The sequence below is a fragment of the Pipistrellus hanaki genome (assembly GCF_964339955.1).
Source record: "Pipistrellus hanaki genome assembly, chromosome: 13".
NCBI classification, from domain to species: domain Eukaryota; kingdom Metazoa; phylum Chordata; class Mammalia; order Chiroptera; family Vespertilionidae; genus Pipistrellus; species Pipistrellus hanaki.
The window spans coordinates 29,045,859-29,061,046 of NC_140515.1; the positions used below are offsets into that span (position 1 = coordinate 29,045,859).

At 45.7% G+C, this 15,188-nt stretch overlaps 1 protein-coding gene across 5 annotated transcripts in view; it reads left to right on the forward strand.

Moving 5' to 3' along the window:
- Positions 1–9,698, forward strand: part of TSEN2 (tRNA splicing endonuclease subunit 2) — a 42,584-nt gene extending 32,886 nt beyond the window's left edge. For all 5 annotated transcript variants that reach the window (XM_084902608.1, XM_084902611.1, XM_084902607.1 and 2 more), the window contains 4 exons: positions 3,913–3,949; positions 5,275–5,386; positions 6,452–6,541; positions 7,525–9,698. In XM_084902608.1, coding sequence (XP_084758734.1) covers positions 3,913–3,949; positions 5,275–5,386; positions 6,452–6,541; positions 7,525–7,584 — 299 coding nt within the window. In that variant the 3' untranslated portion in view covers positions 7,585–9,698. The remainder of the gene's footprint in view (positions 1–3,912; positions 3,950–5,274; positions 5,387–6,451; positions 6,542–7,524) is intronic.
- Positions 9,699–15,188: the final 5,490 nt, after the last annotated feature.

A 15,188-nucleotide genomic window follows, 5' to 3' on the forward strand; every position in this document is an offset into this window, starting at 1 on the left:
AGGAACAGCTTGGCAGGCCTCAGGAAGACTGCGTCTAGAACTTAGAGGCCCAGGGGAGAGTGAGCGTTAGGCTGGGGCCGGCTCACGTAGGGCCTGGCAGAGACTTTGGATGTTACTCTGCTGATTGGACGTCTTGGGAGATTTAGAGCAAGCGAGTGACTTAAATTTAATGACTTCATATAACAGGATCCTCTATCTTGTCTCTTACCAAAAGACTGCAGGAGAGCAAAAATGGGAACAGAATGACTTAGTTAAGGACGCTGAGCCCAGCCAGCCCTGCAGATGGAATGGATGTGAGATTTGTGGGTAAGAGAGGAATCAGGGATAATGCATAGGTATTTGGCTTAATGTTTTAGACACATTAAGTAAGCCCCCTGGAGATATTGGGAAGACAGGCCAGATGTTTGAGAAGTCTTCTAAGAAGTCCTGGCCCTTGAGGTCTTTTGAGCTCTGTCACATCCTTGTTCCATATGCTTTGGAGCCTTTTAAGTACCCGAAGAAAGCCAGTTCAATCTCTGAAATATTTAAGTGCTCTAAAGTTGAGTGTGCTTAACCTAGACTCAGAGAATGGTCTTCAGGGGCTGGAAGGTACCTCCTGAAATTTTACTCAAAATCCCATATCGCTAAGATAAATGGTTTATTTTGTTTCTTCCATGCCTGGATTTCATCCTAACTCAGAGTCACCACACAAACGTTCAGGATTAGCTTGCTATGTTTCCAGATAATTGTGTTGGCTACAGGTCACGCTGCTTAAATAAGTGATGTGCCTGTTTCATTTTTCTTCATTGGCTTCCTGCCCCGTTCTCCTTTTCATGCTCCTGTAAGAGTAGCCGCTCAGGCCTGGCCCGTGTGGCTCAGTTGATTGGAGCATCGTCCCGTACACTGAAAGGTCACAGAGTTGATCCCTGGTCAGATGGGTACAGGAGGTTCCAAGTTCTCTCTCATATCGATGTTTTTCTTTCTCCTCTTCCTTCTTCTCTCTCTTCAGTCAATAAAAAACACATCCTAGGATTAAAGAAAAAAACAAAAGAATAGCCTCTCAGTGCAAATGCTTGGCAGGTTTTCTCCAACTTTCTTAATTTTTGAGTGAAATTTGAGTAGAATTTTCCAGCGGATAAGGCTACAGTGATGCATTAAGAGGTGGCATGGGGTGATGGAAAGAGTTCTCTTTAGGGTTGCAGCTGGCTCTACGCAAGTTTCTTCATCGCTCCAAGCTTTCGTTTGCTCTTCATATAACATGGGTAACAATACCTGCTTTGTAAAAAAAAAACCTTTTTTTTCTTTTTCAGAGAGAGGAAGAGAGAGAGAGAGATATAAACACCAGTGATAAGAGAGAATCATTACTGGCTGTCTCCTGCATGCCCCCTACTGGGGATAGAGCTTGAAATCTGGGTGTGTGCCCTGTCCTGGAATCAAACCTTGACCTCCTGGTTCATTGGTCCACACAACCACTGGGCCACACCGGCCGGGCAAGACCTTTCCTAATTTAAAAATAAACTGCCTTATAAGGATGAATGAAAGAACGGACAAGCAGGCAGATTTTCGAAAAGAAATCAATCAACTGCTATTTCCCAACTCCCCGGAGGCCTCGCCACAGCTGGGGCCCATCATGCACTTGGAGCTGCCTGTGTAATTAATGTGAGACCAGGCCTCCGGCCCCGCGGCCACACGAAGGGCGTCCTCCCCGTGCCTGCCTCCGCCAGGGTTCCCCAGCGGTGCTGGCGCTTCCTAAACTGTGCCCCTTCTCCAGGCACAGCTGCTCCTGCCTGGTTTTTAACAGTATTATTTAGTTTCGAAGGCTGGGGACCTAAGCACATGCACCTCAGAACTGCCATCCCCGATTCAATGCAGGACATTCTTTTAACAGTTGTTTCTGCTTACAGAGCTAATGACTCATGACAAAGGGCCATTATGAAATTCACATCGTATCAGGGAAACTCTTCCTTGAATAAATCTTGTCAATCAAGCTTCATTCCAGGAGCAGCATTTGGAACCAGCGATAGGGATCTCAAATCAAGTGCAGCTGCGGAGCTAGTTGACCTTGGTCACCCAGTGCTGAAAGGGAGATGGGAAGCCGGGGGCGGGGATGATGGTGGGGTGAGGGCGAGGGGGGGGGGGGGCTCTCTGCATTCCCACCCGGAAGCTCCTGTGGTGCTGGCTCCTTTGACCAAGGCTTGCCTTGGTGCTTTTCTTTTCTTCCCCCCCCCCCTTTTTTTTTTTTATTAAATTATTTTCTGTGTACAAATCTTACCATTGCCCCCCCCCCCCCCCCCCCCCGGTGCTTTTCTTCTCTCGTCCGATTCAGTCTTTCTGCTCCTGTGAGGGGTGGTGTTCGCCTGCCTCCAAAGGGCCCCCAGGACCTCGTGGCAGAGCCCCCGGCCCCATGCTTTCAGCAGCAGCTCCTGGCCTCCACAGACTTGAGTTACCAGTAGTCCCCTATTGTCCCACCTTTCGCTTTTCTCAATTACAGTTACATGTGGTCAGTGTCAGTCTGAAAATATTAAATGGAAAGTTCTAGAAATAAACAATTTATAAGTTTTAAATTGTGCATCCTTCTGAGTAGCATGATGTCCCCCTCCATCCCGCCCAAGACATGAATCATCCCTTTGTCCAGCCTCTCCATGTCTCCACGCTGTAGATGGTACCCACCCATTAGTCCCTTAGTAGCTGTCAGGTCAGCCGTTGGGGTATCACAGTGCCCGTGTTCAAGTAACACTTATTTTACCTTAATTATGGCCCAAAGCCATTATAAAGGGTCTATTTTATTATTAATTATTGTCGTTAATCTTTGTGCCTAATTTGTACATTAAACTTTAATGCAGGTATGTATGTATAAGAAAAAACACATATATAGGGGCTGGGTGCTATCCAGTTTCAGACATCCACTGGCATCTTGGAACATGTCCTTCATGCATGGGAGGAGGCACTACTGTAGTAGGGCAGACTGATCTCTGAGTGTTGTGTATGGTTTTGTGATTTCTTTTCCCCACTTGACTTTGAATTTCTTAAAAATAGGCACAAGCCTTGTTCATATCTAGCACCAACACCTAAGTCAGCACCTGGCCAGATTAGCTCAGTCACTTTGAATTACATTGATTTGATATGAATAACAAAATGTGCATTCACACCTGGTCTGTGTAGCTCAGTAGTTGAGCATCGACCCATGAACCAGGAGGCCAGGGTTCAATTCCCGGTCAGGGCACATGCCCAAGGTTTGGGCTCAGTCCCCACTAGCGGCATGTAGGAGGCAGCTGATCAATGATTCTCATCATTGATGTTTCTCTCCCTTCCTTTCTCTGAAATCAATAAAAAAATTTTTTAAATATATTTTATTGATTTTGTACAGAGAGGAAGGGAGAGAAATACAGAATTAGAAACATCAATGAGAGTCATCAATCAGCTGCCTCTTGCACACCCCCTACTGGGGATATGCCCGCAACCAAGGTACATGCCCTTGACCGGAATCGAACCCGGGACCCTTCAGTCCCCAAGCCGACGCTCTATCCATTGAGCCAAACCGGTTTCGGCTGAAATCAATAAAATTTTTAAGAAATAAAAATGTTTATCTACTTTATACAAATTTCACATTTTTAATACACTTTCAAGCACTCCAGAGAGTATAAAACAAGCAGCAAGATAAGAATCACTTTTACTTGACTCCAGAATTCATTTGTGGGGTGGGGATGGGAGGAGGGTGTTAGGGCCTGGGCAACAGATTTGCTTTACTAATTGCATTTCGTTCCAGGGGGAATAACAGTTTGGGTTTTAAAAATAGACTGCAGGGCATATTGCAGATTACCCACATACAGATAATTGGGTGTTTGTATCTCTGTGGAGCAGGAAAAAAACTTAAGTAATAAAATAAGATTTTTATTTCATATGCTTATACATTTTCTTTCTTTTTCTTTGCAGTGCTGTATCGAAAAGGACCTCCATTTTACCATGCAAGGTTTGGAGTGATTTTTTTTTTTTTAAATCAATCTTTATTGTTCATATTATTACAAAGGTTCCTCATTTCTTCCCCCCTCCACCAGGTTCCCAACCCACCCTTCGCCCCCTCCCCATCCCCCATTGTCCTCATCCATAGGTGCACAGTTTAGGTTCAGTCTCTTCCTCCCTTTCCCCGATAGTAAATCCCTTTTCAGATAGTAAATTAGTTACTTAGCATTTTCTCATATCAATAATACCTCCACATGCCCAAAGATACACCCCACACAAAAGACATTTCCAAATAGGTCAACCAGCCTCATCTAGGCCCCACCCAAGGCACTCACAGATCAACACCCCAACCCTATACTAACTCAACACATCCAGATCTAAGCCTTCATCACTTGATTCAGCAGACCCTCAAGTTCCCACAAAAGTTTCCAGCCATGTCTGAGAGGCAGCCGTGGGGCAGGGGCAGACGAGGAGCAAGCTGTTCCGGGCCTGGTTGCTCCGGCCTGGCCTCTGTTGCTCTGGTTTGTTCCACAACCAGCTGCTCCGGGTCTGGTCACTGCCGCTCCCGACCTAGTTGCTCTGGACTTGGCTGCTGCTGCTCCGGGCCTGGCCGCACCCGACCCGGCTGCTCTGGGTGGAGTGATTTTTTTTTAAAAATAGTTTTCTTTCTGATTTAAGAGAGGAAGGGAGAGGAAAAGAAAAAGAGAGAGAGAAACATCAATGATGTGAGAGAATCACTGGTCGGGTGCCTCCTGCATGCCTCACACAGGGGATCGAGCCCGCAACCTGGGCATGTGACCTCACCAGGAATGGAACCATGACCTATTTCATGCTCAACCACTGAGCCATGCGTCCAGGCTGGAGTTATTTTTAAATGTCAATGACTTAAAAGGACGTGATATTTTTGGCCACTTTAATTTTTAGTACCACAGAATCAGTCATGTTCCAGTTGGCCTGATAAGGATAAATACTATGTGTCTGTGCCTTCTCCACCAACAGTGTTAAACTATATATAAAATAATAAATGGTTATGATAATCTGTCTTTTAGTATTAAACATATCCGTGAGTATTAGTATCCAAACCATTGAGTGAATTTTCAGCTTTCATATTGGGAGAAATATTTCTGTTCCTTTCCTATATGTGTTGAAATCACTCTAAAATTCTATGTGAAGTGTGAGTTTTTTTCATTAATATTTTCTCAGCGGTCTAGGGAAATTTAGGATCAGATGATGTACATTTTTTTGTAGCTTTGTTCTTGACAGGAAAAGCAATACTTTTTAAATGGATTGATTTCATATGTTTTACTTTTAAAACTCCCTTTGTGTGTTTTCCAGTTACTCTGTCATTGTTGAGTTAGTCGATGACCATTTTGAGGGCTCTCTTCGAAGACCTTTCAGTTGGAAGTCGCTGGCTACGTTGAGCAGAGTGTCAGTGAATGTCTCCAAGGTAACATCAGCCCTGGCATTATCTGTCACTGAAATGGTTGGATTTTTTTTCTTCTTCTTAAATGTAGTGGAAATAGAAAAGTCATTTGGAGAAACTTCAAAGTGTTTCTCCCAGTGACGTTCTGGAAGATTGGGCTAGAAGCTCTCCTCCCGTTATGTCCCTCCCACCGCCACCTGGGTGTAAGCTCCAGGAACTGAACTTTGGAGTTCCCCGTAGTGATTGATGTTGGGGAGCATTGCCTTTCTCCTCCGGGGAGCCTCTGGTGAGCCAGCACACGCTCAAAAGTCACCCACACATTCACAGAGGAGTCCAAACATTGGCACGTTTCTTTTGAAAGTTCGCAGATCTCTTGAAAAGGCAGGGAGGGAATTAATATTGATTGCTAAACACTTTACATGTTTCTCAGCACCCTTTCTTATCCTCATCCTAAAAGTGAGGAATCAAAGTGTCAGAGACGTTGAGTGAGAAATCCATGATCATGCAGCTCAAATGCAGAAGTGGGATTCGAACTGAAGAGCCAGCTGACTGCCTGGCTGTGTTCCGTTTCCTGCTGCCATCAAGATAGGAAGGAAGGGACCAGGACTGTGCAGGGTGGGAGCTCTGTGTTCTCTGTGATTCAGTAGTTTGCTAACTGAAACAAATCGTGGGCCCCCCTCCCACCTGTGCCCCTGCTGCTGGGGATGTGAGAACTGAGGCTGGCGAGTCCGGAGGGGCCAGGTGACAACTGTCTTCAATGCCAGGGAGGCTGCTTAGGCTGTAGGCTAGGAAAAGGAACTTTGTCCCATAGAAATATGGGAGTCCATACTGTTTTTAATGTTGTTATGCCCACTTTTGAGCACACTTTTAATATATTAAATTTTGTGTTTATAACGAATAGATCTACTTTATTTGCATTCTCCTGACATGTGAACAATGTCTGATGGCAGGTCCTTAGTCTAGAGGCTGAGCCCAGCCATGATGCTCCCGGAGGACACTGCTGGGAATGGAGACTGCGTGTCCTGCTGGCCCACTCAGATTTGTATTGTGATTTTGTGGGATATGGATATTGTCTTTATTTCTCAACAGGAACTCATGCTGTGCTATCTGATAAAACCCTCTACCATGACTGACAAAGAAATGGAATCCCCAGAATGCATGAAGAGAATTCAAGTTCAGGTGTGTAACTTTAGGTCACTCAGTTCGTCCCAAAGATTCTGTCCATTGCATCGCGTCCTCTTGAACGTGTGCTCCCAAGAAAACAAACAAGTCCGTCTTGCCTTGGAAAGAAAGTCTTCTGGACCTTCCCTGCTAAACCCACTCTCACTCGCCCCTAATTCCTGCTGCTCCCATTCCTGCGATGTGATCTGGTTTCTGTCCTCACCGCCCAGCTGAAACTGCCGTCCCGATGGCCTGGAACCCCCTGGCCAGGCCAGGCCTCTCCTCAGTCTCAGTCTCAGTCTCAGAGGCCAGGGGTGTCGCTGTTGACATTCCTTCCTTGAACTTCTCGGCTGGCTTCTGGGGTTCTGTGTTGAGCTGAGTCTCCCCCGGTCTTCCTGACAGGATTTTCTCTGCCAGGGCTGCCAAGTTCATTGTTCCGTCATCCAGTGTTTACTATCGCCATCTCTCGCCCTGTCTTTGACCCTCCTCCGCGTCCAGCACTTCATGGTTTTTCTCTAACCTTGCACCCTTCCTGTTGGTCTCACTGCCCCGTCCCTCTGCAGACCTGCTCGAGGACCCCCGCCTCTCATCCCTTCAGTTCGTCCTGCCATCCCCACTAGGTTAACCTTTCATAAAATGCCAACCCAGATCCACGTCTATCCTCTCAGTGCAGACCTGGTGCCATCGTAGACTTGGTTCCGATGTTAAATATGAACTTTTGTACCTGCACTTCTAATCCTGGAAGGTGCTAGTAGAATCCCACAGCTGAGGCAAGTTTAGCTTTCAAATCTTTTCACAGTTACGGTAGATGCTACTTGCATGTAAGGTTTATATCGCTGCATTCACTTTCCTCCGAAGGTCCGGTTACAAGAAGTGGGAACAGATACCCTCATAATGCAGATAGCTTTCTGTGAAAAGTAGCTGTGATGTCACATGCCTGGCATGTTCTCTCATTCCTGTTTTTAAATGTTATTGTTCTTTTTTGTTTTTATTGGTTACAGGAAGTGATTCTGAGCCGCTGGGTTTCTTCACGAGAGAGGAGTGACCAAGATGAACTCTAACACTTGACCTCAGAATTCTGATTTCACCAAAAAATATTTATTGAGTCTCCTACAATAAGCCACACTCAGGGCGAGGTAAAGGGTCCTTGTATTGTGATTGGCCATTAATTGGAAGGTTTTTAAAGAGCATGGTGCTCCCCACACCAGAGAACTATTCGTGTTTTAAAAAGAAATTACACCGGGAGAAGGAGAGAGCCCTGTGCCCGGACGTCCGCTCTGTCCTCGGCGGCACCGACCGTGGCTGCCCCGCTCCTCGCCTCCAGGCCCCGCTCTGCATCCTCATCTGCTCAGTGAGGAGCATGGACAGATGAGTCTGCAACGGGGAGCCTCTGTTTTACTCTAATCGAACCTCTACCTGGTGACAGTTACATGAGGTGGCACTCGACAGGCCCCACAGCAGCACTTCATGCGTAAGCATCTCGTTACCACATCCAGTCTGTTCCCGAAAGAGTGCCGGAAGGCAGATCTGGGGGCTGCAGGACACCATGTTCCATCACTCTAAATGGAAAAAGTTACACGTCTCCGCTTGTCCAAGAACTTCAACCAATTACTGAAGCACATAACAGTCCATCTAATAGTTAGCAAGGATTTTTGTATCACAGAAAGCATTTAAAACATCAACTACCTAATTATTTGTCAGTTTACTAATTGGTAGGCATGTTTGTGTAGAATACACAACATTATGCGGTATTGGATAAAAGGTGCACCTTGCTTCAGTTAACTTCTTTGAGATAAAAATAGGTGGTGAAATAATGTGTGAAGGAAGATACAAAACGAGTGCAGTTGACATTTAGTAAACACAGTAAACAGAGCCCTTTTTTAATTGGTTGGATCCCAAGGCAGAGTTGCCTGAGGAGTGGCATTTGGAGGCGAGAGGGGGGAAGTGGGCAGAGGGCATGGGGATGGGAGGCTGAGCAAGAGGGAGCCAGCTTAGGAGTGAGGGAACAAGGGTCGGAGGCTCGTCCACGGTCCAGATTCGAGAAGCTGGCGGACAGCCCCTCCTCGGCATTAAATGCTCCAGAGTAGATGGGTCAGATCCATCTTTGGAAGCTGAGACAAAAACAAAAAAACACAGAATGAACACTTGTTTGCATCCCTCGATGCAGGACCTTAGAGATCCTGACAGCCTGCGGTTGTGTTTTAAAGGTTTGGCATTCAAATAATGGAGCTCCCCTGCCTCAGACCAATAACGACCATCCATTTGAAAGAGCTTCTTAGTAAGTTCTTTGCTCTTCATTCGTGATACTCATAGTTCTTCAGCATTTTTACCGTTCGCTTTGCTTACTCCAGGCTCCTGAGCAAAATGAAAGACTTTGCTTTGAATCATCATTTTCTCAAAACCTTCAATGCTGGCAAAGAATTTCGGGAGGCATTTCTTCCCTATTTCATTTATCATTTGTAGTGACACTTCTTTCCAAGTCTAATCAGTGCACCAGATGCCTGTATGGTAAAACCTCTTCCAGGAATCCTTCATCAGAGTACAGTCCTCCTGTCAGCACTCAGATGCTTTGTCATCAGCCGATGTGCATTGAAGGTTGTGGCGACTCCTTGGTATAATGGCGACAGTAAAGATGAGGAAAAGCCAAAGACAGCACGGATATTTGTAAGTGGACGCTCCAGGAGCATGTCCAAAGCATCGTCTGTAGTCAAAGAAGCCTGTACGGAGCATTTTCCTTCTTTATATGTAGATTTGAACACGATGTAGCAGGCCGTGCACTCCTCAGCATTTACCTGAGGGCCCTGGGGTTTCTGGAATGGTACACCAGCAAAGGTTTTAGTTTAAATCACCCTCACAGTTTCCAGGTAAAAGTATTAGCTATCCCTGGCCAGTTTAGCAAAGTGGTGAGAGCATCAGCCCACAGACTGAAGGGTCTCGGGTTTGATTCCTGGTCAAGAGCATGTGCCTTGGTTGCAGGTTCTATCCCTGGCCCTCCAGCCCCAGGTCGGGGTGCTTGTGGGAGGCAGCCTATCCAGGTGTCTCTTTCACATCAGTGTTTCTCTCCTCCTCCTCTCTCCCCACCACTCTCTCCAAAAATCAATTTTAAAAAATGTCCTCAGGCGAGGATTAACAACAAATAAATAAAAATAAAAGCAGTATTAGCTTTTCTTTGGAAGTATTAAGTCCTAGCACTTTCTTCTTACCTTCTGAAATGAATGTACCAGATGGCATTTGTTTTCAACAAAAAGCTCAAGTTCCTCAAGATCAGAAATGGACTGCAATAAAGCCCCCGTCAGGAGCTCTGCCGTTCCCCGGAGAGATGCCGCAGCCTCACCGAGAGCAGAAGTTGCTTCGCCCACACCCCTCAAAGCTCCAGGCTTGCGTGGTTCTTAATCCTCTCAAACCTCTGAGACTTGCTTTAAAACTGAAATTCTTCACCAAACCCTCCCCTCCATCCCTTTCCCATTCTCCTGAGGTAATCAGAGCCGCTCCATGTGCCAGCATGTCTTCTGTTCAGGTGGCATCGGGCTGACCAAGTGCACAGGAATTTCACTGAAAATAGCACCCCACCGTCAACACTGCGAAACGGTGCAGCCAACATTTTTCACGAGTTACATTTTGTTAACCTACCGCAAACAATCATACAAAAAAGTGGACACCTGCTTGGTCAAGATTATATCATTGTAAAAATTATACTTTATATGATTCACTTTTTTAAAATACACTATCACTTCCAACTGTTTTCTAATGAAGCGTTACTTCCTCGGCCTCTAAAACTCGCCTACTTTCTTTTTTTTTTTTTTTTAATATATTTTATTGATTTTGTACAGAGAGGAAGGGAGAGAGATAGAGAGTTAGAAACATCGATGAGAGAGAGAGTCATCGATCAGCTGCCTCTTGCACACCCCCTACTGGGGATGCGCCCGCAACCAAGGTACATGCCCTTGACCGGAATCGAACCCGGGACCCTTCAGTCCCCAAGCCGACGCTCTATGCATTGAGCCAAACCGGTCCCGGCAACTCGCCTACTTTCTTCACAGGCTTTTCCACTTCCGAAGGAGACATTTTTACTTAATAGAAAGGCCGGGGAAATGATGGGATGATAGACCAGGCGTCCAAACAGTGCAAGCACCGGTCACCTAAGGCAGCAACACATGCTGTGTCCTCTTTCCAGTCCAGACACAACTAGAATGATTCTGCTGCAAACTCATCTATTTCGTGTGTTGTTTACATTTTTATGACCAATACAGGCTAACATTTTTTGCAAATTGTTCCAGTAAATATTCAGGCAGTGGGAACTGAGACAGGGCAGACGCCTTTTGAGTTCAGATGGTGGACCCTCCGCAGGAAGGTGTGGGGCTCGGAGGCGTGGCCACTGTCAGAAGAGCAGGTGGAGGACGTGGCCTGAGAGCGCCTGCATGCAATGCCTTCACGCCATCCCCACCACTGAAGGGACACCAGCCTGCAAAATCCTGTGATATCAGAAATAGGGCTTGTGCGGTCGGAGGTTAAAAAGGAAGAATGCCCTCCACACACGGCTGGGTGTGTGCTGGCACCGCTGGGTGGTGGTTCCCCTACCTCAAAGGTTGGGGTGCAGCCTGAGATCCCTCTCACCAGGGACCTGCTCCTGCATGTAAATCTGCACCATCTTCAGGGCGCTCACAGAGTCTGTGAGGACCACCTGTGGGTCCAAGGTGGGAGCAGTATGTGCTTCCTGACTTAATTCGTTGCCCTGGGGATGATTTTATTGAGAGCTTGGCAGTGAAATGAGCCTCGTAGAAAGGACCCGTCTCAATCTCAGCTCTGCTTCAGTGGTTACGTGACCTTGGGGCAACTTACTTGCCCTTTATGAGCTTTGCTTTTCCTACCTTTAAATTGGGGCCATTTGATATATTGACTTCGTTGTGGCTCTGAGGATAAAGGAGAACTCAAAAAATACCTGACACAAGGAGTTTGCCCTCCCTTCTCAGAAGGATTGGCTCAAACCCACCAGATGGGCAGGAGGCCGAGAAGACACAGTGCCCATGTTCAAAGCTAAATCTGGGTTGAGAACAGAGGTGTTGGTGGACGTTGGGCTCATCGGAAAGCAAATGCAAGCAGTGTTTGTGCACAGAGTGGGGAGGTGAGGGGACTCTGTAGAGGCCCTCCTATGGCCAAGGCTGTTTGTCCTGGGAGTGAGTTCTTCAGAGTCTGCCTTCTGTGGCCAGAGTCAGACAGTCGCCGTTGGCAGTGCTGAACCAGCCCAGGGGTATTGGGGCACTGGATGTGGTTCTGTAACTACAGACCTACCCTGCCTTCAGGCACCACCTCGTCAAGTAAGAGTCCATAGCTTACAGTTTTCAAGATTTTTGAACCATTAAGGCTCTGGTCTTGGTATTAAATTTCAGCAATTCTTTAGTCTCTGATGGGCATTGGGTGGAGGACAGGATGGCTAAGATGAACTCCTTGTTCTGAAGTCAGATGCAAGTTTGCATCCCAACTCATGCTCTTCTGGCCCTACACTCGTAACCTCGTTTCCCTCTCTGTCAGATGAAGCTCGTGTTCAGCCACCCCAAAAAAGTATTGACAGGCTACAACGGCGACGAATCCCGGAAACATGCCAAGTGAAAGAAGCCAGACACAAAATGTTATATATTGTTTGATTCCAACTATATACCCCAAACAGGTCAATCCAATGAGAGAGAACTCCTTGGTGGTGACCAGGGGCAGTGGGGGGAGAGGCTGAGGAGCTTCTGGTACAGAATCACCTTTCAGGTGATGAGATGACTTGGAACTCAATAGAGGAGGTTGCACAACATTGTACTAAATGCCTGATTTTTTTTTTTTTTTTTGCTTTAAAATCGGTGTAATATGAATCTCACCTCAATAAAAAATAAAAAATAAAAAAAAGGCTGTCAACCCCAGAGGATCATGGGAGGATTGTGTGGGTTGGTCCTTATAAGGTGCTTATTAACACAGTGCTCAGCTACAGTACTGTTGGTCTTTTGCAGCTGTGATGGTTCATTGTGGGGGGATTGTCCTCTATTAAGGCAGTTGCTTGTGCAGTTGATTATTGTTTGTTGATTCTCTTCGCTTCCATTTCGGAGGCTAACATTTTCTGCCCTCATCCCCACACCGTGAGGGGAAATGGTGACATCTGTGCCTTCACTGCCCTGAGTGCTCTCTAAAGAATCTCACTTCTGTAAAGTAACCGGTTCAAACATAACCCTTGGTACGGATTAAACCTGCATGAATGGGACGAGTTTCAGGCAGGTTCATCTGGCTGCAGTTGGTCAGTTTTCCCTATGATTTGAGCCTCGAATAGTAGTCTGAAAGGTCCTTGGTACTTACTGAGATTAGTTTTTGTTTTTGTCATAATTATTTTGAATAATTTAATTCCTAATTATTTTGCCTTTACTGTTAAAGCATTTTCATTTTCTCTTTTTAAAAAACACTATTATTTACTTGAATGTGGTTTTTAACTTAGTTTTCCCTGGTGGGAGAGTACTTAGGGTAAAAAGAAATTCCTCTCCTCCCCACCACCCAACTACCATTTATGATTTTACCAACCAAATTGAATTTTTAGAAATCTGATTACAGACTCAAATAATTATCCCATGAAAGTTAACTTATTTAAAACTCTGAGGCCCGTTTCTAAAATTGAGAGATTTAAACCCATCGATTTAGCTTAAATCTTTGCGTTTTCTATACATGCTGAAAACATTTTAAGTCTTGTTATCATTTTGTGAAACATAGGGATGTCTTACTAAAAAATACATGATATGAAAAAACACATTTGTGAAATGGTTAAACTAAGAGGTGATTTTTTTTATTTCAAAGCAACTCAATCTAATTTAAGTGAAAAGCTTTAAGCATTTACGTGTGTTTTTTTTTTTTTTTTTTGAATGTGTACATGTTCTGAAACAATATTGCAAAGGTAGATTTTCCTGACTTAAACGTACGTTCTGGTAGAGCGGAAACCGCGGCATCAGGAACACTTGGTCCAGACTCCACGGAACCTTGGAAACATTGCCTGGTCTCTGAGGCTCGGCTTCCTCAGCTGTGAAGTGAGGCTGAGTGATTCCTCCTGAGTGTGTTTTGCAGACTAAAGGGGATGACAGGAAAGGATCGTACATGGTAGGTATACCTTTTTCCCTCTCAGATAAGGCCAAAAGTGTAAGCATTACCACACCCATTTCTCTGGCTTATGCCCCGGTAGGTAACCATGGAGAAGGAGGTGGTAGGAAGAGAGTTTGAGGTGAGGTGAAGACAGCTCCGAAGGTGGGGGAAGGGGAGGTAGCAAGCACTTCCTGAACTAAGGGAGCTAGATATGGCCTCTGTGGGGTTTTTACGTAATGTTTATGTGTGTTTTCTTGGTTATGACAGTAATCCATGCATGCTGTAGAGCAGGGGTCCTCAAACTTTTTAAAGTGGGGGCCAGATCACGGTCCCTCAGAGAGCTGGAGGGCCAGACTATATGAACTACTAATTCCTACTGTAACACCTCGGCTGCGCTCACTGCCCAAAAAATCTGGCGGGCCGGATCAGACTCCTCTGCGGGCCGCATGTGGCCCGCGGGCCGTAGTTTGAAGACCCCTGCTGTAGAGGCTTTGGAAAAATACCTTTGTGTGGGTCATTTTAGTCTTTCAAATCAGTAACACTGAGACAAACTCTGACCTCTGTGAAAAGGAACCCAGCGGTCTGTCATTCCACCAGCACTGATGGAAGGCCACGTGGGTGTGGTCAGTGCTGAGGGCCGAGATGAAGAAGTGCGTCTGGGGGGGTGGCAGGGAGAACGCTGATACTTCTCCGGGGAAGCAGAGCCGGTGCCAATGCAGAACCTCCTCGCCCCTCAGCATTCAGCTGGTACGATAAAGAAACCATCAGATTCTCAGCTCATCATTAAGAACAGAGCAACATTGCCATCTGTTGGTGTGATGAGATGCTTAATTTCCTTTATTAGGGGTAAAAACGGGAGGGTGATGCTGTGGCATTACCAGCCTGCTCAAGCGGAGAAATAACAGGCCGACTACTGCCAGCGTCACCTCCAGGCGGGGAGCAGCCTCTGAAACAGGATGGGCACTGCTGAAGCTTTGAAAAGTAAGGGATGTAGCACTGAGACAGTTGCATGAAATTGGCAGTCCGAATATTGACCTTATCTGAATTGCTTTATGACATATAACTTACTTCCTCTCCGAATTTGAATGTTGGTGAAAGCAAAACTCTTATTTTCTCCTTTAACTCCGCTAATGCAAAAATTGCCGACCCATGGCTGCACATCTCAGGAACCACGGGCCTCTTGCAGGTCACCAGGTGGCCCAGGAGTTAGTGCATAAACCCTGGTTTTGCCACTGGGTGAGGTGAAAATACTCACTGTTTCATAAATTGTAGATGTCTTGCTCACCTTCTTACAAATGACCCCACCTTCTGGATTCACACGGAAAGATGGATTAATTCAGCTCTAATTAATTTATAGGAAGAGTTTTCATTGTTCTGGAGATAAAATATGCTGCCACTTTATGCTTTAACATGGATTCTCAGTTTGAAAACTAAAATTCTATGAAAAGAATTTTGAAAACTCAGGGCAATTTTTATTAATTTTGAAAATTCTTATACTGTGATAAACTGAAGTATGCTTAAAGGGAAGCCTTATCACCTTTTTTTTTTAATATTTTATTGATTTTTT